Below are 26049 nucleotides of genomic sequence, written 5' to 3'. Positions count from 1 at the left end.
CGCTTCCTCTCTCAATATCTCACCGTGTATGCTTCAGAATAAGAATCCTCGGAAAATTTCAACCCCTCTTTTTTGGCAAATAATTAATATCTCTCTCAAAGAGGAAATTTCATTGAACGATTGCCCCAATCTCAGAACCAGCGAGACGGGTTTTCCTTGCCTACGGTTCCCACTGCTTCTTCACTGTCTGTGTGAGAGATTGTTCTGTTTTTCTCTTTCCATCGTTGGTGGAGTTAATCTTTGAATCCTAAATATGAGGGATTCCCCTTTCTTTTCGCTGACAAAACCCATATCTACAACAAAACCCGTATCTACATTTCCTTCCGCTGTCATCCTTTTTCGAACTACAGTGGTTTCTTTGCTCCTGCTCCCTCTATTGTTTCATTACTTAGCGACTTTAATCTCCAAATCCAAGGAATGAGTTTCCTTTCTTCACCCCCTTCCCTATTCTAAGTTTCAAACCCAATTGCTATCTTCTTCTGTAACTTTCTGGAACAGCTTCTCTTGTTTTCTATCTCTTTATATTGGCCCATGTACCTGCCTGAGAATCCTCGTCCTATTGACTTCTATAAGGAGGAGGGGAGAGAGATGATGATTGAAGTTGTTGGCAATGGTGGCTTGCAGCCCCAGCAACAACAGCAGCAACAGCAGCAGCAAATGATTCTTGCCGAGAGCAGCGGAGAAGACCACGAGGTGAAGGCGCCCAAAAAACGAGCCGAGACCTGGGTCCAGGAGGAGACCCGAAGTCTCATCAGTTTCCGGCGAGAAATGGACAGTCTTTTCAATACTTCCAAGTCCAACAAGCATCTCTGGGAGCAGATTTCGTCTAAAATGAGGGAGAAGGGTTTCGATCGATCCCCAACCATGTGCACCGATAAATGGAGGAACTTGTTGAAAGAGTTCAAGAAGGCAAAGCACCAAGATAGAGGTAGTGGTTCAGCCAAGATGTCGTACTACAAGGAACTGGAGGAATTGCTCAGGGAGAGAAGTAAAAATGCATCTTACAAGAGTCCTACACCTTCTAAGGTCGATTCATACATTCAATTCCCAGATAAAGGTATATATTAATTTTAATTTCTTGTTTCCTAGTTTGTTATGCTGGTTTTATTCTTTTTGAATGCCATTTGCTCATTTTATCTTCCTGAGGAGGTTGGGATGTGCACAATTTTGAAGTGTCATCGACAAGCCTGTGTGAATTTACAGTTATGACTTATGATGTTCATCGGTGTCTTTAATAGTTTATCTATGGAATTCATGGCAGTAACTAGGGAAGTTTCAAGAACATATATAGTGGCCTCAGTAGGACTCTGCTACTGCACTTGTTTTTCTGCAGTCGTGGCCATTAAATAGTCATTAAAAATGCTTTCATTAAATTTACACCTTTTTCACTAATTGTTGGGCGTTGGCTCTTGTAGGACTTGACACCCAACCCCCCACCACACACACACACACAAAAAAATCACTGCACCTTGAGAAAACGATTACAATGTGAGTCACTATTTTTCTCTTCCTTATGAGAAGTTCTACCATTAGCCTTTTAGAGCTAGAAATAGCCCCATCATCTGTAGAAGCACATTCATAGATGTCCCTCCTTTGTGCATAACTTTTCCTTTTAATCATTCAAAGAAACCAGTGCAGTTTTATCCATTTTTGTTTCCAGCAGTATGTCACAAAGAAACATCTTCGTATTGTTCTCCCTTATAATTGATACTGTTAATTTTATGCTTTGAGTTCCACATATATTTTTTATTAGAAGTTTTGAATGTATGCCCTAGACTATTGGATCAAATTTTCGTCTTTTGTCATTCATTTTTCTTCTCTGATCAGTTAATTCTTATCTGCATATTTCTATAAAACTTTCTTCAATTGGGTCGCCAATTAGAGCACCTTTGACAGTCTAAGTGCTTTGATTTCAGATTGGAGGATTTTGATTTTGCATTGCTAGCTAAGCCTTTGTTTGACGTAAAAACCCTTATTCTAGGTTCTGCTCCATCTTGACGCCATATCCCTTTTCTAATTGGGCCCATTAGAAGTGCTAGTACATTTGACAGTTAACCCACATCAGATGTAGCTGCAGAAAAGGAGAATAACTCGATATAAAGCATTTTGAACCTCACTTTATTTCTTATGTTCTATGAGATAGGTTATCACTTTGTTTCTGCTCCTATATGCATGCTTGTGGATGATGTTTCGTCCATGGAACCTTGTGATTTCAAAGGGACTAGCCTGGTTTAACAAGTAGAGACTCGAAATCAGATCATGAAACTAGGAAAAGATAAGAAAAGGGCACATTATATATCAAAGAAGCTGCTACCAAGGTGGTATAGAGCCATACGGCCAAAAGTGATTGTAGTTCTGCTTCCCTTTGTTGGCCAAATCATAAAATGCCGCTTAACGTCTTCCTCAGCCAACCTCCATCACATATATGTTGTTACTGTATGGCCTTTCAGAATGGCTTCTGAAGCATTGGTTAATAACTAAACAGCTATTGTAAGAAAGGATCAAAATTGAATAATAGAATTTTAAGGCCATGCTTGTCATCGGTTATGGGAGAACATTCCCTGTTCAACAGCTGGGATAGCTGTCAGTGAGAGACCCAGGGCTGAGATAGCCCATTCCCCACCCCCTTCTTCTATCCTCTTCTCCCTTCTTCTTATCCTTTATGTTCTCCATTCATATGTAATAGAAAAACAACAATAAAAAAAGAAGAAGAGTTTTAGTTATTTAATGTGTTCCTTATCGTGTTGATCCTGGTTGCAATCGATCTCTCACTGGTTTCTCCTTGGTTCGAGGTCGACTTTTGCATTACCCTCTTTATAGGAAGAGAAAATCTCCAAAGTCCACATGCCAAATCTTGTACTATCCAAGGACATTGGTTGAATTTCCTTTAGCAAAGGTACTCTTGGTGCATGCTGATGAATGCGTAGACCGTTTGCCAAGGAAAGCAACTCCACTCTAAGGCCTTGTTTGTTTGAAGTTAGTAAAATTAGAACAAAGCAAAACGGAAAATATCACAAGCATTACCAAAAATGATTGTGCAACTAAATAACATACTAAATGTGGAAACTAAAGTATACCTGCCATCAGAAAATTTTCAGTGATTTTTTGAATGAAAGTGAAGTAAATTTAGTATGCTGTTGAGTTAGTTGCACAATTATACTTGATCACATGGCCCCTAGAGAGTTAATCTGGCAAGTACTAGAGAAGAGAAGTGTTTCAAGTAAATATGTGGACATAATTAAAGATATATGATGGTGTGGTGACTAGTTTAAGAACTGTGGGGGGAATAGGCAGACATTGGGAAGGCAGTTTCCCCTTCCTACTAGATTGTCAATAGTAAGAATATAGTCCCTTTGCTGCTGTCCAGAGGAAAACTGTCTTTTAATGGATACCCCATTAAAAGGAGATCCAGGGTGAAGCTTGGAGTACTTGGTTGTTGGTCCTTCTAATTCTTAGAACATAGATTTCACAGAGAAAACCCCTGAGGTAGTTAGGTTCAAGACCCTTATGTGATGATTTGAAAGTTGTATAAAAGGCCTTCTCTAGTTTAAACTCCTACTACAACTATAACTCGGTCACAATTTACATGGCTGGCAAACACAAATCTAGCTGCCACCTAGGTCAATTATTCCTTTAAGGACTAAAATACCCTTAAATATATAACAAAGGTCCCTAAATGAAGGGAAATAAAACCAACTCTGAGAAATATAAAATAAGAAACAAATTAGTGGAGATGTAAAACTAATCTAGCCATACCATGTTACAAACCGTCACCAGGCTATGCAAACTAATGTTTGAATGTTGGACTCCTCAGGTGGAACCTACACTGGAAAAAGAGGTGTCCTTGGTTGTTTGCTGTTGATTCGTCATTGGAGATGCTCTCCTATTGGATAGTTACCATGCTTATTACAGAAAGCTCACGTTCTAGGAAAATTAAATTAAGAACATCTTTTTATACTTTGTGGAATACTTGGTGAAAATTCCTCTGTACTGTTTGAAACTTGAGACAGTGACACATCTTCTCTCTGAGCCTGCTCACTCTAGCTTCTGTTTCTGCAGGCGCAACTAACACTTATATATGAAATTTCAACCTGTTATATGTCCAATACTTTCTATTGCAGTTGCAGAACTATTAAAGGTTTCCTACTTTATGGATAATTATTGTGCATATGAAAATCAATTCTCTGATATATTTGTAAAAGTGCTGACTAGGTAGGTGTGACCTTATTTCTCTGGTGATGCATGATATGCTAGTCAATATAACCCTTCAGCTTTCAACCACTTGTGGTCAAATGGTAGAATGAAGAGCAACTAAGCCTGAAATCATGTGTAAAGGCTTAACTGTTATTGGGTGTGGCTTCGTAACAGAGGAGATCATCTCCATACTAGAGGCTATGTTTGATCATTTTTTTGGTGTCTGATGGAATCCCTAAATTGATTCCTGACTAAGTTTATGACTTTGCCTTGACATGTCAAGGTTCTCATACATTTTACTGTGGAAGGTGTTTCTAGTTGCATTGGTCTATCCAGTGTAAACAAGGTTTAGACTTACTAATGTAGCATTTCACTTTTGACTTGCCATGTTCTCATCAATGCTATGCCACCTCCAACATTTTGTAACCATCTTAACCTTTCTCATGGCGCAAACTATGTTTCTTTGAGTACAAACATGAACAAATCTAAATGTCAATACCCTATGTTGGTACTTGGCATTATACGGAATCATGGACATTGCTACCAAGTTGATCTTATGTGCCAAATGTTGAAATCTAGCTTCATGGAATCTGCTTATTCTTGATAGGGGCATTCGTAGCTGGTAGCTGTTGGCTTTATCTGGCACTTGGTTGAGGCTACAGTTTATGACATGCACCATAAAATATTTGCAAGGCAATGTAGTTCAAACATCAATTGGCATTTTTGGAACACTCCTGAATGATTTGGCTCACATTCACTCTTTATCTCTCATTCTTTGCTTGGTTATGTACTCGTCATTTTACATATTATATTAGTATTGCTCTCTCTCTCTCTCTCTCATAAGCATTCAGATGCATTCAGATCAATATGTTTTTGCAGCAAAATAAAATATGTTAGTATCACTAGGTTTTCTCCTGTATCCTGACATCTGGTTCTTTGTTTTTTCTTAGGTCTTGAGGATGCCAATATTCCATTTGTATCTGTTGAAGGTACGTATTGTTTGCTGAGTCCCAACAAAAAGTTTACTCTTCAATTCAAGATTCTGTTTTACATGACATAGCTTTGCATTTGACTGTGGCAGCTGAGGGTAGTAATTCGATTGGAGATGGGGTCAATTTTATTGCTTGCTCTATTTTACATAAATACATTAAACTTGGTGAAATTTGTAGCTATTGTGAGGTTATTCACCAGGTAAGTTGAAATTTACTCAGCATAGGGTTCAATAGTTCTCAATGTGGAGAAGAAGCAGAATTCACAATTAGACAAGAGTGAGGGTTAAAGAAATTGGATGCTACAGTTAGGTTGGAAGGATTCTACTACCAGTATGGGGATGCACTTGATTATTACTATCTAAATTTGCCTGATAGAATTACTTATGAGGGAGGACGGGAGAGAGCGGGGTGGAGGATGCCCAATGGAATCATTTTCAAATCCCAGAACAATCATTTATTCCTTGAAGTAACGTATCTGTTATCTGATGATCATGTTGTAAAAAACAAAGTAATAGTGGTAGAAGATGAAGTAAAAGTTTAACAATCTTAGCACCCTGCTAAAGTTCAGCAGTAACTGAACACTCAATTTCACACAGATCCACTGTATGAAGAGAGGAAGGTGAGCTGCAACTCAACTCCCAAAATTTTATTAAACTTTTGCGCTACATCAACACCTGGCTCTGCTATTCTTGCTTCTCAACTACTACTGAAAACCTAGACCAATTCCAAGTATTACAACTGTAAAAAAGAAAGGAACTAACTTACCCCATTTAGACTTAAACTCAAATTAGGACTCAGAACCTTGACTCCCAAATAAAATACTTAAAAACAAAAACTTACTAAAGATGGTATAGTCAATACTTACTCTAAATAGTATGTTTGAACTTTCTCAAAAAATATAATTGTTAAAATAGCAAAGAAAACGAATCTAGTAGAAAGCAAATGTCTTATATGGCCTAGCTATGTGCTACATGGAAGATGATTGGATAGATAAGATATGGTCTGGATTGGCCACATGTCAAACTTCAGATCGATACTTAAATCATATACCCTCTTGTATTTGTGTTTTCCTCTAGCAGTTTCTGCCATCCCATTAAAAAAAAGCACAAACTCTTAGAGCTTTTTGTGAGATTTTTAGAAATTATTCGGCCATGTCACCAGCTCAGTTTGGGCTGATATTTGACATGTGGTTAGGGTTCCTTTGGCCGTCTGCCCACAAAAATTGGGCCCCTTCTGAACTGCCGCATGACAACATTCTGGAAGGTATCTGATGCAGTAGCACTCAACTGGTTGGACCAGCATGATCGAGACCCAAACCCAGACGGAACAGGTCCAACCCAGGTTTTTGGTCCAATAAGGGCTGGAAGTAGTTTAATATTTGTGTCTGTATTTTCTTATGTTTGCATTGACTGGTAGGATACGTAGGAATAGGTAGTTTAGTTTTACAGTTGGATTAGGAGATATAGTTTGATTGCAAGTTAGCTTCTTTAGTTTCAGTTTTACATTTCAGAAAAGACTCTTTTGATTTCTGCACAGATTTGAAAATAGAATTTTGTTGGTTCCTCTATGTGAGTGTTTGAATGTGTGATTCTCTCTTTTCCCTGCAACTCTGATCCTATCTCAGAACCACCCCCCACCCACCAATTTGGTATCCGAGCCGAAATGCATCCTTCTCCTTCCTTCTTCTTTCCCTTTTTTATTCACGTTACTGTTCTGCCGTAACGAACAGTTTACCCATCCCCCTTTGCTATCAAACCCTTCCACCCCATCCCTCCCTTTGATTCCCATAGCAACCCCCTCCCGTCGACTCGCACAACAACCCATCCCTCTTGACTCCCACAACAACCCTCCCTCCCAACTCCTGCAGTAACACCCCATCCTTTTGATTCCCATAGTAAACCCCCTCCCTTCGATTCCCAGAGATAACCCTATCCACTGTCCTCCCTTTTCCCCTGCAACCTTGATCGAATCTCCCCCCCCCCCCCCCCGGTTCTAGAGTTCCGCCTGCAAAAAAAAAAAGAGAAGAGTGCAAGAGACATTGAACCAAAAAAAGAAAGATCTCATACCTAGTTTCAAAAGACTGCACCGCTGGTTCGAACTCGACCTCCATCCACCACCGCAGGTTCTCCAAAGGCTTGCCAGAGGTAAATGACAACTCCAATATGTCTTCCACCACTCCCCCATGATGAGTCCCTTTTTTCAACTCCAATTTTCCAATATTGCCCCCCTTTAAACGTCTCATTTTCTTTAACCCTTGTTTGCCTTTTAAGTTTTATTTTCTCAGATTTCCAGTAGTGCCCTTCCCCCCATCTTTATTCCTTTAAATCTTATTTCCTGTCCCAAGAAACCCCTCCCATCATACGTGGTACTCCCCTTGCTGGATTTGTTTTTTGTTGTTAGCTTGCTTTCTATTTTTTACAGTTTTGCCATCCACTTGACTATTGGAATTGTGTATAATCTGAGTGGGCCCATTGTGAACCTGAATAGGTTTCCGAACCCCGGGATTGCCACCAACTTAAAGGTTCTATCCGCATCTTAATCATGGTGGCTAATAGTGAGATTCTCCAACAGCTTAACTCCTATAAAGGTGAAATCAATACAAAAATTGACACCCTCAATGAATGTGTCGATACCCTCACCGCAGCTGTCAGTTTCCTCCATACTATGATGACATCCATGCAAGCTTCTATTGACCGACTGGTGGCTTGTGATGAACGAAACAGTCCCATGCAATCTGGGAATTCTTCCAACTCCATCTCATAGGGTCTGTCTCATGTTACACCACCGCCACCACCACCATCACCACCACCATATGGAATTGGTTGGTATAATGATCCTATTTATGGAGCTGAAAGATGTATGAAGCTGGACATTCTCGATTTTTATGGGGTTAACAACCCAAAGTAGTATCTTGACTGGGTTCACAGTTTGGAGATCTTTTTCAGATGCTACGGGTTGACTGAAGCTAGAAAGATCTTATTTGTAGAGGCTAAAAGCTGAACGGCACAGCTTGAGTCAGGTGGATGAAGCACCAACAACAGAATTAGACTCGAGGCATTGGATTATTTACTACTTGGGCTGAGATGAGTGAAGCCATGAATCGAAGATTCTTACCTACCAACTACAAGCCACACATGCATCTCAGGTTTGCACAATTGAGACAGGAAAGCATGACAGTTGCATATGTATCAAGGTGGGAAGGTGATCATGGCGTTTTAGAGTGTCAAAAATCAAGGCGACACCGACAGACCTCCTATGAAGCCACAGATTGAGCTACAAAGGAGTATAAACACTTTTTTGCTCAGTGTCCTAATCGTCTAGTTCCTTTCACTGATAAGGAAGAATTTATGGCTTCTACTTTGGAAGAGACATAGAGGAACAACCTAGTACTTCTGGAGTTGGAGCACGATCCTGAACCTAGTGAAGCCAATAACAACGATAATGATGGAGAGCCGCAACATTGTTACTTTCTTCGTCCACTTTTGGCTACACTCAAGGTTTCTGATGAGGATAATTGGTATCGAAATTGTATTTTCCAGACCAGAGTGAGATGCAACAATAGTTTGTGTACGTCATCGACGGTGGTAGTTGCACCAATGCCGTCTCTGAAGACACTGTTTGCAAACTAGGTTTATAGACAGCCGCATCCTAACCCCTACAAAGTTGTGTAGGTGAGTGAAAAACATTAATCTTAAGATCAACAATCAATGTTTGCTCATGTAATCTACAATAGCCTGTGTACCGTGGTTATCGATGGTGGTAGTTGCACCAATGTCGTTTCTAAAGACGCTGTTTGCAAACTACGTTTAAAGACAGAGCCACATCCTAACCCCTACAAAGTTGTGTGGGTGAAAAACACTAATCTTAAGATCAACGATCGATGTTTGTTCACATACTCTATTGGTAGGTTGATCAACAAAGTGCAATGTGATAGTGTTGAGATGTGTTACCCGATATTATAAGGGTATTTTGGGTTTTTTATTTATGCTTTATTTATGTACTTTTGAACAAGGGTAGGATTGTAATTTGGGCTGTGACACTGTTCACGTGAACAGTGTCGTGAACAGTGTTTCCCTTTATAATCTCTTTTATTATTATTATTATAAATAGAGAGTTTGACTGATCTCATTGATCATTCAAGCCATTCACGAAATTCCTGTTTTGTTAACATGGCATCAGAGCCAAATACACTCTGATCTAGGTTTTCAAAACCCACCTCCCTCCCTTCGATTTTTTTCTCCTTCCCTCCATCGAGCTTCTTCCCTTCTTCTTTCTTCCTTTCTTTTGGTTCTTCTTCTCCCATTAGGGTAGCACTACTGAGGTGATCGTAATGATCTAGTTGTTGCCCCAATATACCTCCTTTTTTATGCCTCTTTTTTGGATCGAGTGGAGCTGAAGCACTGTCTGCGATTTGAAGATTCTTGTTTTTTTTGGAGATCAGGCCTCTACATCTGTTTCGGCTGCATCTTCTATTGTGGGATCTTTATTTGATATTGTTCTCAGCCCCTATTCACTTCATCGATTGGTTGAAGACCCTGACCCCTTATCGATCTCTCTTCTCGGGTTTTTTCAAAACCCCGACATTAATCGATCTTGGGGTTGGGCTGCTGGTTCTGCTGCATCTGATTGGCACCCTTGCTGCCTTCATTCGACATCATTCCCAGCCTACATATCTGAGATTTTTTGCTCCAATACAGCCCTTTTCTATTGGGGGTCAATTCCATAATTTTTTTGGATATTTTTTGGCTGTTTGCTGCTTCATTGAAGATTGGTTACCTGCTGCAATGACTGGTTCAGATTCTTCTTCAGCCTCTTCTGGCATTGATGGCCAGCCCCGGACTGATTTTCTTCCCCTTGCTGCCCCAATCAAACTTGATGGCTCTAACTACCGAAGTGGTCTCGGTCTACCTATTTGACAAGAGTGGCCGTGGCCTCACCGGCCATCTTCTTGGGACAACAACTAAACCAGTGGAAGAGGGTTCTCAGCTCAACAAGTGGTTATCGAATGATGCGATGGTGATGTCCTACTTGATCCATTCTATGCAAGGGGATATCTCAGACAATTTTCTTCTACTGGACACTGCCCATACTATCTGGAATGGTGCCAAAGAGGCTTATGGTCGCACGGGGAATGATGCACAGGTCTATGAGATTAGAAAGAAGGCTAATGCCACTACCCAACAGGAGCTCTCTGTCTCCAAATACTATGCTGCCCTCAAGAACATGTGGCAGCAATTGGATCATTACTCCAACTATCAGCCCTCTATCGCTCATCGATCCGGCTGCCTATCGCAAACACGTTGACAAAATACGTGTCTATGATTTTTTGGCTAGACTAAATATGGAGTTTGATCCTATTCGGGTGCAAGTACGTGGGCAGTCCCCTTTTCCATCCCTAGAACAGGCCTTTGCCTTGGTTCATAATAAGGAATCTCGTCGGGCTGCTATGTTGCATTCCTCTACTGTTGATCGCTCCGCCTTGCAAGTTGCTTCTAGTACTCCTTCTCTTACCACTATTGATGGTGGTACTGCTGTCCCTAAAGGTCCTGTCAAGTTTGAACACTGCAACAGGCTCTATCATAGTAAGGCTCAATACTGGAAGCTCCATGGGAAGCCTGCTGATTTTGAGGAAAAGAAAGCCCATGGGAAGTTTAAGCCCAAGGCTCATATGGCTGATTCTCCTACTCCTGCTGCTGCTGCCCCTTCATCTGACATTGGGCTTACTCAGGATGAGCTCCTAGCTTTCGTCGCATGCTACGAGCCTCTTCCGCCCCTCCACTACGGCATCTACACCGCTGCCCCTCCTGGTTCTAATTTTGCCTCGTACTCCAGTAGTAGTAGTCTGTGCATCGGCTGTATCCAGTCCTTGGATTATAGATTCGGTGCCACTGACCACATGACCGGCTCCTCCCATGTATTTCATCTTTATTCTCCATCTTCGCAAAGACAGTGTTCGAGTAGCTAATGGTTCCCTTTCTCCTATTAATGGGAAGGGTTCCATACGCTGCTCCCCTACCCTTTCATTAAAATCTGTTTTGCATGTTCCGTCCTTTTCTACCAACCTTCTCTCTATTAGTAGTCTCACTAGAGATCTGAACTGCAAACTGACTTTTTTCCCTTCTCATTGTGTCATACAGGATCTGGAGACGGGGCGTATGATTGGGGGTGGTAAGATGTAGGGTGGTCTCTACTTACTTGACCCGGGTCAGCCTTCTGCTTTGCATTCGGCTTCCTCTACAGCTCATCATTTACAGTCCACCTCATCCCCTGACCTTCATCTCTGGCACTGCCGACTTGGTCATCCATCCCTTAGTACTTTGTCTCTTTTGTTTCCGAGCTTGATTAAGCATTGTAATAGGAATGAGTTTTTATGTGAGGCTTGTGTTTTGGCCAAACAGACTGCTCAGCTTATTCTTCATTAAATAAAAGAAGTGAGTTTCCTTTTGCTTTGGTTCATTCTGATGTGTGGGGCCCTGCCCGTTGTACTTCCCTTTCTGGTCATCGATGGTTTGTCTCGTTTATTGATTGTTATACTCGTGCCACTTGGGTGTACATGATGAGCCATAAAAGTGAGGTCTTCCGCTGTTTTCAGTTATTTCATCGTATGGTTCAGACCCAATTCAATGCCACCTTGCGCATTTTACGCAGTGATAATGGCAGAGAGTACATGGAGGGTCAGTTCCAACTTTATTTGGCTGCACATGGTATTGTCCATCAGACCAGCTGTGTTGACACACCTGCCCAGAATGGGGTTGCTGAAAGGAAAAATAGACATCTCCTTGAGGTCGCCCGGGCCATTATGTTTGCACGGCAGGTTCCTTCTCACTACTGGGGTGATGCCATTCTTACCGCTGCTTATCTCATCAACCATGTGCCTACCCGTGTCCTTGATGGTCGTTCCCCCGTTGATCTCCTCCAGGGTTCCTCCTCCTTTGTGGTTCCCCCCAAAGTTTTTGGTTGTGTTGGCTATGCCCGCAATCATCATCCTCATGGGAAATTTGATCCACGGAGCATTCGGTGTATTTTTCTCCTATAGTGGCTCCTATTCAGGGGGAGCGTAGACCAGTCAGTCAAATCCCTGTTGATAAGGTATATACCCGGGAGCGCACAGGACAAGTTGAGACTACCACCACCACCATACCACCTCCACAATCGTCTGCACTTGATCCAGATCCAGACCCTACTACATCATCTGGTAAGGATCCTTCCCTTGACTTACCTATCGTTGTTCGTAAAGGCGTTAGGTCATGCACCCAACACCCCATCTCCAATGTTGTTTCCTATGATGCTTTATCTCCTTCCTATCGTGCATTTGTTTCTTCTCTTTCCTCTGTTTCTATTCCTCAGAAATAACAGAAGGCGATTGTAGATCCAAAGTGGAAAGCAGCCATGATGGAAGAAATGACGGCCTTACTTAAAAATGAGACATGGGAGCTAGTTGTTCTTCCTTCGGGTAAGAAACCAGTCAGGTGCAAATGGGTATTTGTTGTCAAGCGAGAAGCCGGATGGAACAGTGGATAGATATAAAGCCAGGCTTGTGGCGGAGGCTTCACTCGGACTTATGGGATCGACTACCAGGAGACATTTGCCCCTGTTGCAAAGTTGAACACTGTCCGGGTCTTACTATCTTGTGCTGTCAACTTTGGCTGGGACCTACAGCAGTTGGATGTAAAAAATGCATTTCTTTATGGGGAGTTGGAAGAGGAGGTTTATATGGATGTTCCTCCGGGTTTTTCCTCTGACAAGACCCATGGGAAAGTTTGTAGGCTCAAAAGGGCACTCTATGGGTTGAAGCAATCTCCACGGGCATGGTTTGGTAGGTTTCATAAAGCCATGGTCTCCTGTGGATACAAACAAAGTCATGCTGATCACACTCTGTTCATCAAGCGAAAGGGAGAAAAGGTCACTCTTCTCATAGTTTATGTTGATGACATAGTTGTGATCGTAATGATACTGATGAAGTTTCTCACCGAAGGCTTTCTTGGGACGGGAATTTGACATAAAAGATCTAGGACAGCTAAGATATTTTCTTGGGATTGAAGTTGCCCGTTCTCCAAAAGGCATCTTTCTCTCCTAGAGAAAGTATGTTCTAGATTTACTATCAGAGACTGGTTTGCTTGGTTGTCATCCTTGTGACACTCCCTTGGAAGGTACTACCCGTCTGCAAGAGAAGGATGGTGAACCTGTTGATAAGGGCAGATATCAACGATTGGTGGGCAAGCTAATTTATCTCTCCCACACCAGACCAGATATTGCCATTGCTGTGAGTCTTGTGAGCCAGTTCATGCATGATCCTTATTCCACTCACATGGCTGCTGTTCTTCGTATTCTCCATTACTTGAAGTCAGCTCCAGGAAAGGGGATCCTTTTGTCTCCTCATGACCATCTTCGCATTGAGGCTTACACAGATGCTGACTGGGGTAGTAACCCTGACAGGAAATTTACCTCCGGCTATTGTACTTTTGTTGGAGGAAATCTAGTCACATGGCGGAGTAAAAAGCAAAATGTTGTGGCAAGATCTAGTGCTGAAGCTGAATTCCGTGCTATGGCCCAAGGCATATGTGAGTTACTGTGGCTTCAGAGTTTACTCCTTGATATTCGTGGTTCTGTTCATCTTCCAATGATGTTGTACTGTGACAACAAAGCAGCAATTAGCATTGCCCACAATCCAGTGCAGCATGACCGTACCAAACATGTGGAGATTGACAGACACTTCATCAAGGAGAAGTTAGAGAGTGGGCAGATTTGTATTCCTTTTGTGAAGTCTGGAGATCAACTGGCTGATGTCTTCACCAAAGGGTTGAGTGGGAAGTTGTTTTATCCTAGTCTAGTCAAGTTGGGCATGTGTGATATCTATGCCCCAACTTGAGGGGGAGTGTTGAGATGTGTTACCCGATATTATAAGGGTATTTTGGGTTTTTTATTTATGCTTTATTTATGTACTTTTGAACAAGGGTAGGATTGTAATTTGGGCTGTGATACTGTTCACGTGAACAGTGTCGTGAACAGTGTTTCCCTTTGTAATCTCTTTTATTATTATTATTATAAATAGAGAGTTTGACTGATCTCATTGATCATTCAAGCCATTCACGAAATTCCTGTTTTGTTAACAGATAGCCTACCCTTAAAGGTGTGTCACATCCTCTTGGGGTGTCCGTGGTTGTTTGATAAGAAGGCTCAACATTGTGGTTATGCGAACGTGTACTCCTTCAAACTAGAGGTGTCAACGGGCCGGGCTTGCCCTAAACCCTAGCCCAACCTTAGGGCTCTTAAGGTATCAGCCCAAGCCCAGCCTAACCTTGCCAGGGCCCAACACACCCTCAACCCAGCCCAACCCTGCCATGGTTTATAGCCAACCCGGCTCGGCCCTGATTGACTCTGATAAGCCCGGGCTGGCCCTGATTGACCCTAATTGACCCTAAATAGATGGGCTGGGTTGTAATATATAATAGGCGGGCCTTGTAATATATAATATAAACAGGGCTGGGCTCAGCCCGAGGCCTCAACCTAGGCCCGGCCCTGCTAGGGCCAGGGAAATGGTAAACCCAGCCCGACCCTGTGTTAACCCCAGGCTCGGCCCTGTCCGGCCTCAAGGCGGACTCAGGCTGGCCGGGGTTTTTTGACACCCCTACTTTAAACACGATGGACTTGAAATGAAGTTCCTCTCAGCTAAGGACCTTCCAGCAATCAAGCTTCAGCGGACAACAAGATCATTTCTCCTCCAGCGTGTTAAGTCAGATGGTCTCCTCGGTCCTTATCCAAAAAAGAACGGAGTCATGTTCTTTGCAAAGGAGGATAATCGATGCCGCAGCATTCAACTGGTTGGACCAGCATGACTGGGTTTGGAAATCCAAACCTAGATGGAACTGGCCCAACCTGGGTTTTTGGTCCAATAGGGGCTGGAAGTAGTTTAATTTTTATGTCTTTATTTTCTTATGGTTGCATTGAGTATGATATGTAGGAATCAGCTAGTTTAGTTTTAGAGTTGGATTAAGAGATATAGGTTGATTACAAGTTAGTTTCTTTAGTTTCGGTTTTACATTTAAATCAGGACTTTTTTTATTTCTGCCTACTTATTCATTGTAATACAACGATGGAAGCACAGATTTGAAAACAGAATTTTGTTGGTTGCTCTATGTGAGTCTATGATTCTCTCTTTCCCCTCCAACTCTGAGATCCCATCTCAGACTTCCTCCTCTTTCCTAACCAGCCCTTCACCAGCATCCTTGGACCTTGGGTGGATTCTCCCAGAACCACTGCCCTTTGTAAAAACAGTGAATTAACACACACTGTGTGCATATTATTGTGGTACACTGCACTTAAACAAGCACTTGTATTTGTTTAAAAAATACCATCTCTTGGAGTTGAACATGCTCAACTATCTACTCTCCAATTCATATACTGTTTCCTATATTTTCTAAATTGTTAACAAGAGCTTTAATTGCTTGACACAAAGCTAGTGGAAGATCAACACTCAATCTTGAAAGGCGTTTGGATCATGATGGACACCCTCTTGCCATCACGCCAGCTGATGCAGTTGCAGCCAATGGAGTTCCCCCATGGAATTGGAGAGAGACCCCTGGAAATGGTAAAAAGTTTTGCTAAGTTTAATGCAAGAAAAATTGGGATTTCTTCTTCTTGGTATGTTTAAAAAGGAATTACAGGTTGTAACTGGGCTATATTGTTCTTTGATGAATTATCTGTACTCTGATCTATGCCTCTGAGAAAATTGTTCCCAGTTGATGCATGGAGTCTCCGGCAGGGGATTCCTTCACCACAGACATTTCCGGAGAGTGGGATCTAGAAATATTCTGTGATAAGCGTACAGAAACTCATTAATGACTCAGAGCATATTCATGAGGCTCTACAGGGGACTGCATGAGTTGCCTCTTAATAGGCTAGTTGATACTGGCCTTGGCAATTTAAAACTCAAGTTTCTTGACTGGTAAAAAATGACTGTAAGTCCCAGAGAATTTCGTTTTACTTGGTGACTTTGGTCATGGGACTTTTATAAGTGAAATACAGAATGAGTCGTTCAGAGGCAGTCAAAATATATATACATATATTTTCCTTTTTCATTATTTAGGTATCCTAGATTTTACTCATGAATTGTCGGGTTAAACTTGTGTAGAGAGAATTTTCATGTCTGGACCCCCTAAACCTGTCAATTGATTCAGGAGTTATCAACCTTCGAAAAAACTCCTAGTGGTTTAAAACAGACATGCCTGATGTTGCTTTTTGGCAGGTGGGGAGAGCCACTCTTCCTATGTTGGGAGGGTAATATCAGTAAAGTGGGGGGAATACACTAGGAGGATTGGCATCGATGGTACTGCAGATGCAATAAAGGAGGCAATCAAGTCTGCGTTTGGCTTAAGAACCAAACGGGCATTTTGGTTAGAGGATGAAGACGAAGTTGTTCGGAGCCTTGACAGGGACATGCCATTGGGGATTTACACTCTTCACCTCGACGAGGGTAGGCTTAAATATTAATCTGATTTGAAATTTTGCTTGATCGAAATTCTGGATATCTTCTATAAGTACTAAGTCAATTCCTATTGTTTCAGGATTGATGATAAAAGTGTGTCTCTACGATGAATCTGACCGCATACCCGTCCGTACTGAAGACAAGACACTTTACACCGAAGATGATTTACGTGATTTCCTTAGCCGTCGTGGTTGGATAGGTCTAAGAGAGTTCAACTGCTTTAGAAGCATCGACACTTTAGATGATCTCCGTCCTGGTGCAGTCTACCAGGGTGTTGTGAGATTGCTTGGGGACTGAGGGAGTGTTGCATTGGCATCCTGATGAGCGATGGAATTTCCAGATTAAAGCTTCTGTCCTGTATACATTTTTTTCTTTTTTTTATCCCTTCTGTGCACACTTGCACCTCATGTAGTAATCCTGCCTACTCACACTCTTCAAGTGAACTCGAGGCAAAAGATGAGGCAAACCTCACCAGCATGTGTATAGCAATTTGATGAAATGGTAGGACGAAAGAAAAAAACACATTTTTTGGAGCATTCATATTGATCTTTTAAATTAGTTTTGTTTGGTTTGATTGGTGCATATCCTTGCTGCTTGAAATGGAAAACAAATTGCGTTCCCTCTACCCCCCCCCCCCCAACTCTTGGGGCTTAATCTAAGGGCACTGTAAGGAAACTGATTGTGAACCCCACGAATGACCTTGCTAGGTTTTTTCCCTCATGTGATGGTTGAGTGACCTAGATAGGTCCCTTGTGGGTAACGACTCCCCAATCACTAGTTACTCTTGGCAAATTCCATGTATTGGCATAAATACTCCTCTCCTCTAGATGCCTTTTTACCCTTCTGTGTGTATTGGCATAAATAACTCCTCTAGAGGTCCCTTGTGGGTGACCCTTGGGCCTTGGTAAATTTGAGTGTCAAATGGCCTCCACTTTGTGGTAAGTCTTTGAAAGTTTACTTGTCTGGCTGCTTTGTGATGTCTAGATGTTATTGTCTCTTGTTAATTGTTATAGTGCAATGGGGAGCATTCATTCATTCTATAGTGTAGTGCAGGGGATGCATTCATGTTTGAAAGTTTATTTGGTCTGGCTGCTTCTGTGTTGGTGTTCTGGATGTTATTGTGTCTGCTATAGTGCTTCCCATTCGGCTCAAAATGATGGAAGTCACTGTGCATGCAAAGGACTGTCACGAACCCGGATCACTTACCATGAACGAGTACGGTTTTGTGACACATGTTCCTTTTGATTCTATAAATACCTCTCTAAGCACTCTTAATGGCGGCACAAGGGGCAGCCATTTGTGGAAGAGGAAAAGGACATGTGAAACTGCAATTTGTCACGTACCCGCACAGGTAGGTGATGTGCAACAAAGTTTGCCTGACTATGGCGTCTACAACATTGTATTGGGGCTGCCTTAATCTGTTAATCTTCTTCAAAGCCTTAATGTAACAGACAAAACACTCACACAAAGTATAAACAACAAAGATGGCTAAAAATTTGGGAGCAAAAAGCTCACAGGCTTTTCATTTCCTTCCTTGATACCATACTATTCTGAAAGTCCACAAAAAAGAGTTTCTTCTACTCGGGATAAACTCTCTTCATCCCGATATGTGAATAATGGATTCACACAGAATTCACTAAGACATCACCAAAACAGATTGTTCCAGGCGAAGAATGCTACTACTCGTCCCATTCATCATACTTGTATGAGACAAGTGTATCAACCTTGTGTATCTGCATAAACAATAATGCAGTACAAAAAATTAGCTGGAATTAAGGTTATGGTTATCAATGAAATCCACAACTAAGGAGAGGGCATTAGTTGCAGCACCAGAGAAACCCTTTTTACCTTGGTATCAAAGGAATGCAATTTCACCATTTGTGGGTTGGTGATCAGTTTAGGGTCACTCTCAATCCAGGTAAATGGGACTGCAACATCTTTATTGGTGTAAGCTAAAACGTCAAAAACACCTGCAAATAAATGCAAGGGAAATAAATCAGATCAATTCAATTGGGAAATTACACCAATAAAAAAAAGAAGATGAAATGATCATATTACAGGGTTCATCGAGGCATGGTAAGTAAGTAATGCAGGATGCGATCTGTCTCATGATGGCTTGAATCTCTCTCATAATTTCTTTGTCACTTTTTTCCATGGAAACCCTGTAATTCAAATCAAATAAATAAATCTCATACACCCCTGATTTTCACTGACAGAGATTAAGGATAGAGAGAGAAAATTAGAGAACTCTTTAATTTTGTAGATTTTAGAAAGAAAATGGACTAACCCTTTCTCAACCACCTCCTTGTCAGTCTCTATACTGAAATTCCATCTCTCAAGTACTTCATAAGTAGCCTTTGTCATTATCACCAGAACAACTCTCTGTAACTTCCCTGCTTCTAGCCATTCTTTTACCCCACCCGTACCCAAACCACCCCAGACAGGGAAAAAAGAGAGAACAAAATCAAAGAACGAAATGGTAGCTTTCAGAATCCAGACATTAGAGAAACAAGATCTATATTTCCTTCTTCAATTTCAGAAAGTATACCATTAGCATGTAAAACAATCAGAGAAAGAGAGAATCTTTAACCTGATAGCTGGGCGGTTAGGTTAGAGAGGAAGGATTTGACACCCTCGTCTTGAGTAAGCAACATTGAGAGCCCATATTTCTTGACCTTGACAAAACTTTCTTCTGGATAGACTCCGCGGTTGTATAGAATACTGCGAATGGTTTCCACTTTCCAATCGGATTGGGATCCATAGGATCAATGAATTTGCAAAACCAAAACTTCAAAGAGAAGATTCTTGATTTTACTTACCTGTTTGCAGCATAACCTGTTAGATGAAGTCAAGCAGAGGTTTACAGAGATCAGTCAAGTCAAGGTTTCTCAAAACGAGGGAAACCAGAAAAGGGGGGAAAATGGGATGAGAAAGATACCAAAGAATTCGCTGACTATAGCGGCGGAACCCCTGAGAGTGATGATATCTTTGGCGATGGTTCTTGAAGCCATAGTTATCTTTCTTGTTGGATTCAAGATAATGGGCTGTGTTCAATCAGAGAAGAAAATGGATTGTGGTTTCTGTTATCACAGCAAAGGAGAGACAGGGAAGACCAAATGTTAGAGAAATCAAAGATACCCAAGTAGATGACAAGAAATGAGAAGGGAAGAGATGGGTTAGGATTTGAGGGAGGGAGAGAGAAAAGAGAGAGATTACAAGAGCGGGATAACGGCTAGTTTCTTGTTCAACGGTAGGGTTTTGAAATTTCCATCAACGGCTATCGATTGACGGAAATGAGGAGGGCCGTCGGCTCCACCGCCATCTCTTAATTTTGTGCTCAGTCCGATTACCAAATCACCCTCATGGAATTCCTAGAATACCACCACTATTAGTCCGAGGTGTGATCACTCCACGTGGCATAATAGGGATGGGCCACTTTGATAAACTTCTCACAGTGGGCCATGCGAATGTGTTTTCCCCATATACATGGTACATGTATATAGTATCGTGATACCTATATGAATATGGGCTGGGCCTGATAGCTCAACCCTGATCAGGTTTTTGCCTGACCTTGGGCTGGAACTTTTCAACCTGAACCCAGCCCATGGTCTGGAAATCCCAGCCCAGGGTTATGACAAGTATATATGAAGTGGTTCAAAAATGTGTCAAGCTCCAAAGTTTCATGAAATTGTCACTTTGGATTCACATTTCAGGTACTTACTTCCCTATTAATGTAGGTGTAAAGGGACTATCTAATCAAGATTTAAGGTTTTAATTGATTCTCAGTTCCAAAGTTTTCTTTCACCTAGGGTGAAGAGAGAAAATCTTCATCATGGCGGATATATACAACACACACCACCACTCACACACCCGATGTGGGTGATCTGAAATGCTCTTCGCTAGTTCAATCAGAGATGGAATAGATGAAGAGACTCTTCACTATGGATGAAGTTAAACTGGTCCCCTTTCTTAATGGTAATTCTTAGAACCCAAAACATGATACACAAGACAGGATGTGGGTGGGAGTGGTGGGTGTAGGTGTAGGGGAGGGGGATTCTTGTGTTGTGGCTGTTCCGAATCAGGGTTTAAAAATCTGGAATCGGGATAGGGTTGATTCAGATCTGAATCAGTCAGGATCGATGAGTAATCGGTCAGAATTGACCCAAAAATTCCCAAACCTTAAATTTTGTATAAGGATTGGTCGAGCTGGATTGGCCAATCAAAATTGGCCTCAGCTGATTTCGATCAAAATAGATCAATTCGATCCCGATTTTGAAATCATTGGTCCAAATTGGATAATATTCATGGTCATGAGTCGTGTGCTCATGATTCATCACTTGTTACAAGTTGCTTTATGAGTCAACACTTAAGGGGTTTTCTTTCCTCCAAGAAAGTGGGAGAGAAGTTCATGTGAGGACTTTAACTAATTATGAAATTTAGATATTATTTCTATGAAAGTGATTTTTTTTTTTTTTGGTAAATTATGAAAGTGGATGACATTAAGGAATGAAAAGGAAGACCCAAAAAACTCCGGAACCACCTCTCATTCTATAAATAAATTCTAATGTTAGTATTGGTGGTCTGGTGCACTTGAGGATTGAAGATGACTTGTCATGGGAATGTCCTATCAAGAACATATGTAAGGTGTCGACACAATGTGCTCATCAATATCCTCATTCTTTTACTAACTAAAAGAGTCATTGCCTAGTATTGATCTTTGTTTTCTTTCATTGTTGATCACTGACCTCTACTAACTTCTCTAGTTTATTCACATTATTTTTCTTTTCCCCTCCTAAATTAAATGGGATTGACTTGTCTGTTCGAATGTGTACTAACTTCTCTAGTTTATTCACATCATTTTTCTTTTCCCCTCCTAAATTAAATGGGATTGACTTGTCTGTTCGAATGTGTAGCATATGTTAATGCCTCTCTATGTCCATCTCTCTCTTCTTACAATAGAAAAATATATCATTTTACAGAAGGAAGGAGAGAGATAGACACTTACGCAGTGTTCTTCTCTCTTAAATTTTAGGGAGAATGTTCTCTGTGCCGCAGCGCAGGTTGTGCCCAGGCACATGGGCCTGCCACTTAGGAGGACAGGGTGGTCATTGTGCTCACCCCCATGTGCCTGGACGCAACCTACGCTGCGGCATAGAGAACAACACCCCTAAACTTTATTAGTGATGTTCAACTTTTAATAAATACTTTAGAACCCCAAGAATTTCAATCTTTGGTATAACCAAAGAAAGAAAAATACACACAAAATGAGAGAGAGAGAGAGAGATGTTTCAGTAAAACATGTACCCTTCCTAAGATATCCTTCAACTGTTTAATTTATATTTTTTCCTATGTAAATATTTAATTAATAAATTTTAAAACAGGGGTGAAATGACACATACCATATGGCTGATGTGATAATAATTTTTTTTTTCCTACTTTCACAAGGTCTTCCTATTGACTTCTCAACTTTTGATAGTGGTGGCATTAAATAAAATATACAGCTAGAGAGTTGAGAGCACGCTTTAAAGAAAAACCAAATTGTATTCATAAAAGTCCTTTCCTAATCCACATCCTAGTATAGATGAAGATAAATAAATCTCAAGCTCCCTTACATTTCAAGTCTCATGAGTTGATTTGAAGTTTTTCAAGTGATAAAATAAAGCATTGAAAATTTTAGGATTGATTTTTTTTTTTGTCAAAAAATTTTAGGATTGATGGACATGGTGTACAGAGTACTGAGAGAATGTATGGAGATACATGGGAGGACAAATGCTGAATCTACAATATGATTATGGGAAAGAGAACATCACCCAGTTGTGCAACACATGCCGCCACTGCACCCTAACATTAGGGCTCCAAGCAAGGGCAGAGATTAGGCCGATCTACAACAATTTGAGAGATTCAGGGATGAGAGAGCCTAGGGTTTTGATTGCAAAATGAAGAGAATTGTTTTTTCTGTTTTTGTTAGAGGTGAAATTATAATATTAAAACAATTAAAGAGTATTTGAGGAAATGGAAAGTAATTGAAAACACAAATTACACAACAATTCTAAGGGACAAGGATTTAAATAACAGAAATTATCCATTTTAATGCTTAGTTTTCTTCATGTGGAACTGTTGTGGCTTCCTCATCATGCACAAGTAACAGAGCCATTCTTTGCCATATCATATGCACATACTAGTTTCTTTCTCTAAAAGACCATTTGTATTAAAATAAACAAAAAGAGAAAATGTACGAAGGAATACGATTGGAAAATTCCAGACCCACAAAAACAGTAAACTAAAAGGTGTTCCCCACCTTCGGCATTGTCATCAGTGGGAAGGCACTTGACCGAAACAAAAAAGAATGTCACCTAGGGAACTGAAATCTTGGTCCGCTAAGAACATCAATCACCAACTAGTTTTTCACATGAACTAGGAGGTTCACCATGGAAGAGGACACCCCGTGCCGTACTGCATCTTTAGTTAGAAAATCAGCAATAGCATGGCTTCTCTGAAATAATAGGAGATCTTTCATTCAATAGAAGATAAACAAGATTGAATGAAAATCTAATCTTGCATCGCAAATCAAGAGAAGAGATCCTTTTGGCATAAATTGAAATCCTCACCACCATAGAATTGTATTCTATCCAAAAATTTTGGATCCTTAACTCCCATGCTCTAAGCAATCTATTATATGCACATACATAAACACACAAAGACAAGAAATATAATAGAAAGTGGAAATTTTATTTTTCATTCAAATACTATCATAGTAAACTAATCATCACAAGTGGATAAAAGCTTGGACACACCCCAAAAGTGGAGGAAAACACACACTACGTAATATACAATCAAATTATTCAATAATACATCCCACTTCCATTCCAACTCCCACATCATCAGTGGAGATGAAGTGGAGTGCTTTAGTCTTACAATTTACAAACAAGAATGGGAGATAGAAGATCTCATTCATCTACAATAGAAGTGCTCACACCCATAAACTAACAATCTGTTAGCAAGTAAACGTTAAGTGATGATGTGGCCTTAAACAGGACATATAATGACTATTTTATCCTTAGATACCCACTAACCTAAGGAGTGGGTGAAGAGATTCCTCCTTCTTCCATCTTCCTTCCCAAATTTTTTCAAACAGACCCACAAGATAAGCCTCCGTAGATGTCTCTAAAGCTTTAATTTCTCCTCTTCTTTTCTGAAAAATAAAAAATCTGTGGAAGAGATTGTACAAGGGAAGAGAAAAAAAAAAAAGGAACAAATCAAAGAATGCTGTTAAAACTTGAGTAGATTCCATATATCAGAGTCCATGAGAGCTCAAGTCCGCTGGAGAAAGTAAAACTCTAAGGACGAGAGGAAGAAGACGATTGGCTTTCTGGTTCCATCGGCACCTCTCATCAAAACTTAAGTTGTGTTCTGTTTTGAAACCCTACCCGACTGGTCGGTTTTGGTCTATTGTGGCCAGTCGGCTGTGGTTTGATATGAGAACAAACCAGATTCTCCTCTGATTTGAATTACTTTGAAAATCGTCCATTGGATCGGGATAAGACCACATGTCACGCTCACCGAACTGGGCAGGACTCTTTTTGGCAGTGGAGGATCTGAATTCAAATGGTCAATGTTTTACTTTTCCTTTTTTTTATTTATGAAAATACCAATTTATTGACTAAGGAACCAAGTTCCAATAAAGTCAGCATACAATAAGTGGGAAATAGAGGGAGGGTGGAAGACCAGAAAAAAGCTCCTTGATTGTTAGCAACCATTGATGCAAAGGAATCCGCCACCGCATTAGCTTCTCTAAGGACACGAGAGAATCTGATGTCTTCGAAGAATTGCAACAGATTGAAGCAATCATTCAAAATGGGGACGATTCTCCACGGAACAGCATGTGAGGATCTGTTCAACAAGCGAACAATCAAGAGGTTGTCGCTCTCAATGATGACATTCTTGAAGTTGAGAGATATGGCGATCATCATTGCCAACTTTGTCGCTAGGGCTTCAGCTACAAGAGCATAATTCCATCCAATCCCAGAAGCAAATCCAATCAAGAATGATGAATCCGAGTTGCGACACCCACCTCCGATTCCAGCCAATCCTGGATTCCCTAAGCTGGCGCCATCCACGTTAAACTTTAGATAAGTAGGACTTGGAGGAACCCATCGGACCAATTTGCAAGATCCGTGGGTAGTAAAGTGAAATTGTTTGACCACCTCAGTGGCCACCGTAATAGAACGAAGTCTGATGTTCCATAGGATACTGCAGCAATAAGCCGTAAGAAGAATGTTATCTCTGCTGTAGTTATTTTGCCTTCTGATAAGATTTGTGATGAGTGAAGTGATGGAATGTTGATCCTATATGTGAATAAGTCCTGCTTATTGCCAAATTCGCCTAGTCCAAGTACAAGAAGAAAATAGATGTTCAATAGATTGTGAATAGCTGTGGCAAAGATTGACCCACTACCATTTAGTACACACAAATAGAAATCTTAAAAACTTAGTACACACAAGCTCGAAATTTTAAGGTCAATAAAGTGAAGTGTGGAACACATTAAACACAATAGGTTGAACATGGACCATAGGTGCAGTGGAACTAGACTCTTTTTATCTAAAATCCTTCAGATGCATGGAGATGGAATGAATGGATAAGCTCTCCACCTCCATCTCCATGGACCAGATTCCATAAAGGTGAACTGCACAATACAATTCATATCTATTCTCTACTATGCCAATATCCTACAAAAAAAAAAAACCCATTTGTATTCCCACTTGTTTCTTTTCTTCAAAAGGGTTTAGTTGATGAGTGGGGAACTTGCCAACCCCACCACACATGGTTCTAAGTATCGGTATCATATCATCTATATCGGGCAATACGTATCGATTTTGCTAGTCACCGATATCGATATCGTGTCGATACTATCGATAGTAAAATATAAACAAGGGGTAAAATAATTTTTAAAAAAAACTCATTTTTTAAACAATTTCAGGGTTAATTTTATCTGATACAACCGATCCAGGCCGATATTATATCAATTTTACATATTGCCAATACTCGTTCCGATACCGTGCACTAAAACCCTGCCACCACATCCCATGCTTCTTTCAAATTTTAAAGCTGATCAAGTGTATGGCTATTGCACACACATATATTACATATATTCTCTGTACTACTAAGATCTGTACTCACCAACTCCCACAGTCTATTTTACTCCAAAATGGAACAGAGCAACAACAACACACTTCCATCTCAAAAATGGTGGAAAATGCTTCCTTTCACTGTGCAGTGTGCACACTGCACACGCCTCCCATACCATTTGTCCTCTCTTTGTCCATTCTTATTTCTTAACTTTCTTTCCTTCTTTTTTTTTTGTTTTTTGGATAGAAAACT

General features: G+C 40.8%; 2 protein-coding genes across 4 annotated transcripts; one reads left to right on the top strand and one right to left on the bottom strand.

Moving 5' to 3' along the window:
- Positions 1-302: 302 nt before the first annotated feature.
- LOC122653855 (trihelix transcription factor GT-1-like) lies at positions 303-17204 on the top strand. Of its 3 annotated transcripts, none has more exons than XM_043847806.1 (5): positions 306-1057; positions 5145-5187; positions 15647-15774; positions 16432-16659; positions 16751-17204. In XM_043847806.1, the coding sequence occupies exons 1-5, from the start codon at positions 532-534 to the stop codon at positions 16966-16968; spliced, it is 1143 nt and encodes a 380-aa protein (XP_043703741.1). In that variant the 5' UTR covers positions 306-531; the 3' UTR covers positions 16969-17204. The 3 variants fall into 3 exon arrangements, with proteins under 3 accessions (XP_043703742.1, XP_043703741.1, XP_043703740.1); XM_043847805.1 differs by having other exon boundaries at positions 308-1057; positions 5145-5183; positions 15643-15774; XM_043847807.1 differs by lacking the exon at positions 16432-16659 and having other exon boundaries at positions 303-1057; positions 5145-5183; positions 15643-15774.
- A 1066-nt stretch (positions 17205-18270) lies between these two features.
- LOC122656305 (mitotic spindle checkpoint protein MAD2-like) lies at positions 18271-19740 on the bottom strand. The gene is made up of 7 exons (XM_043850787.1): positions 19610-19740; positions 19491-19506; positions 19262-19392; positions 18959-19079; positions 18730-18833; positions 18520-18641; positions 18271-18404 (listed from the first exon to the last, which is right to left on the bottom strand). The coding sequence occupies exons 1-7, from the start codon at positions 19680-19682 to the stop codon at positions 18351-18353; spliced, it is 621 nt and encodes a 206-aa protein (XP_043706722.1). The 5' UTR covers positions 19683-19740; the 3' UTR covers positions 18271-18350.
- Positions 19741-26049: the final 6309 nt, after the last annotated feature.

Source organism: Telopea speciosissima, chromosome 3, assembly GCF_018873765.1.
Source record: "Telopea speciosissima isolate NSW1024214 ecotype Mountain lineage chromosome 3, Tspe_v1, whole genome shotgun sequence".
Taxonomy (NCBI): domain Eukaryota; kingdom Viridiplantae; phylum Streptophyta; class Magnoliopsida; order Proteales; family Proteaceae; genus Telopea; species Telopea speciosissima.
This window is presented reverse-complemented; position numbering and strand designations above follow the sequence as displayed.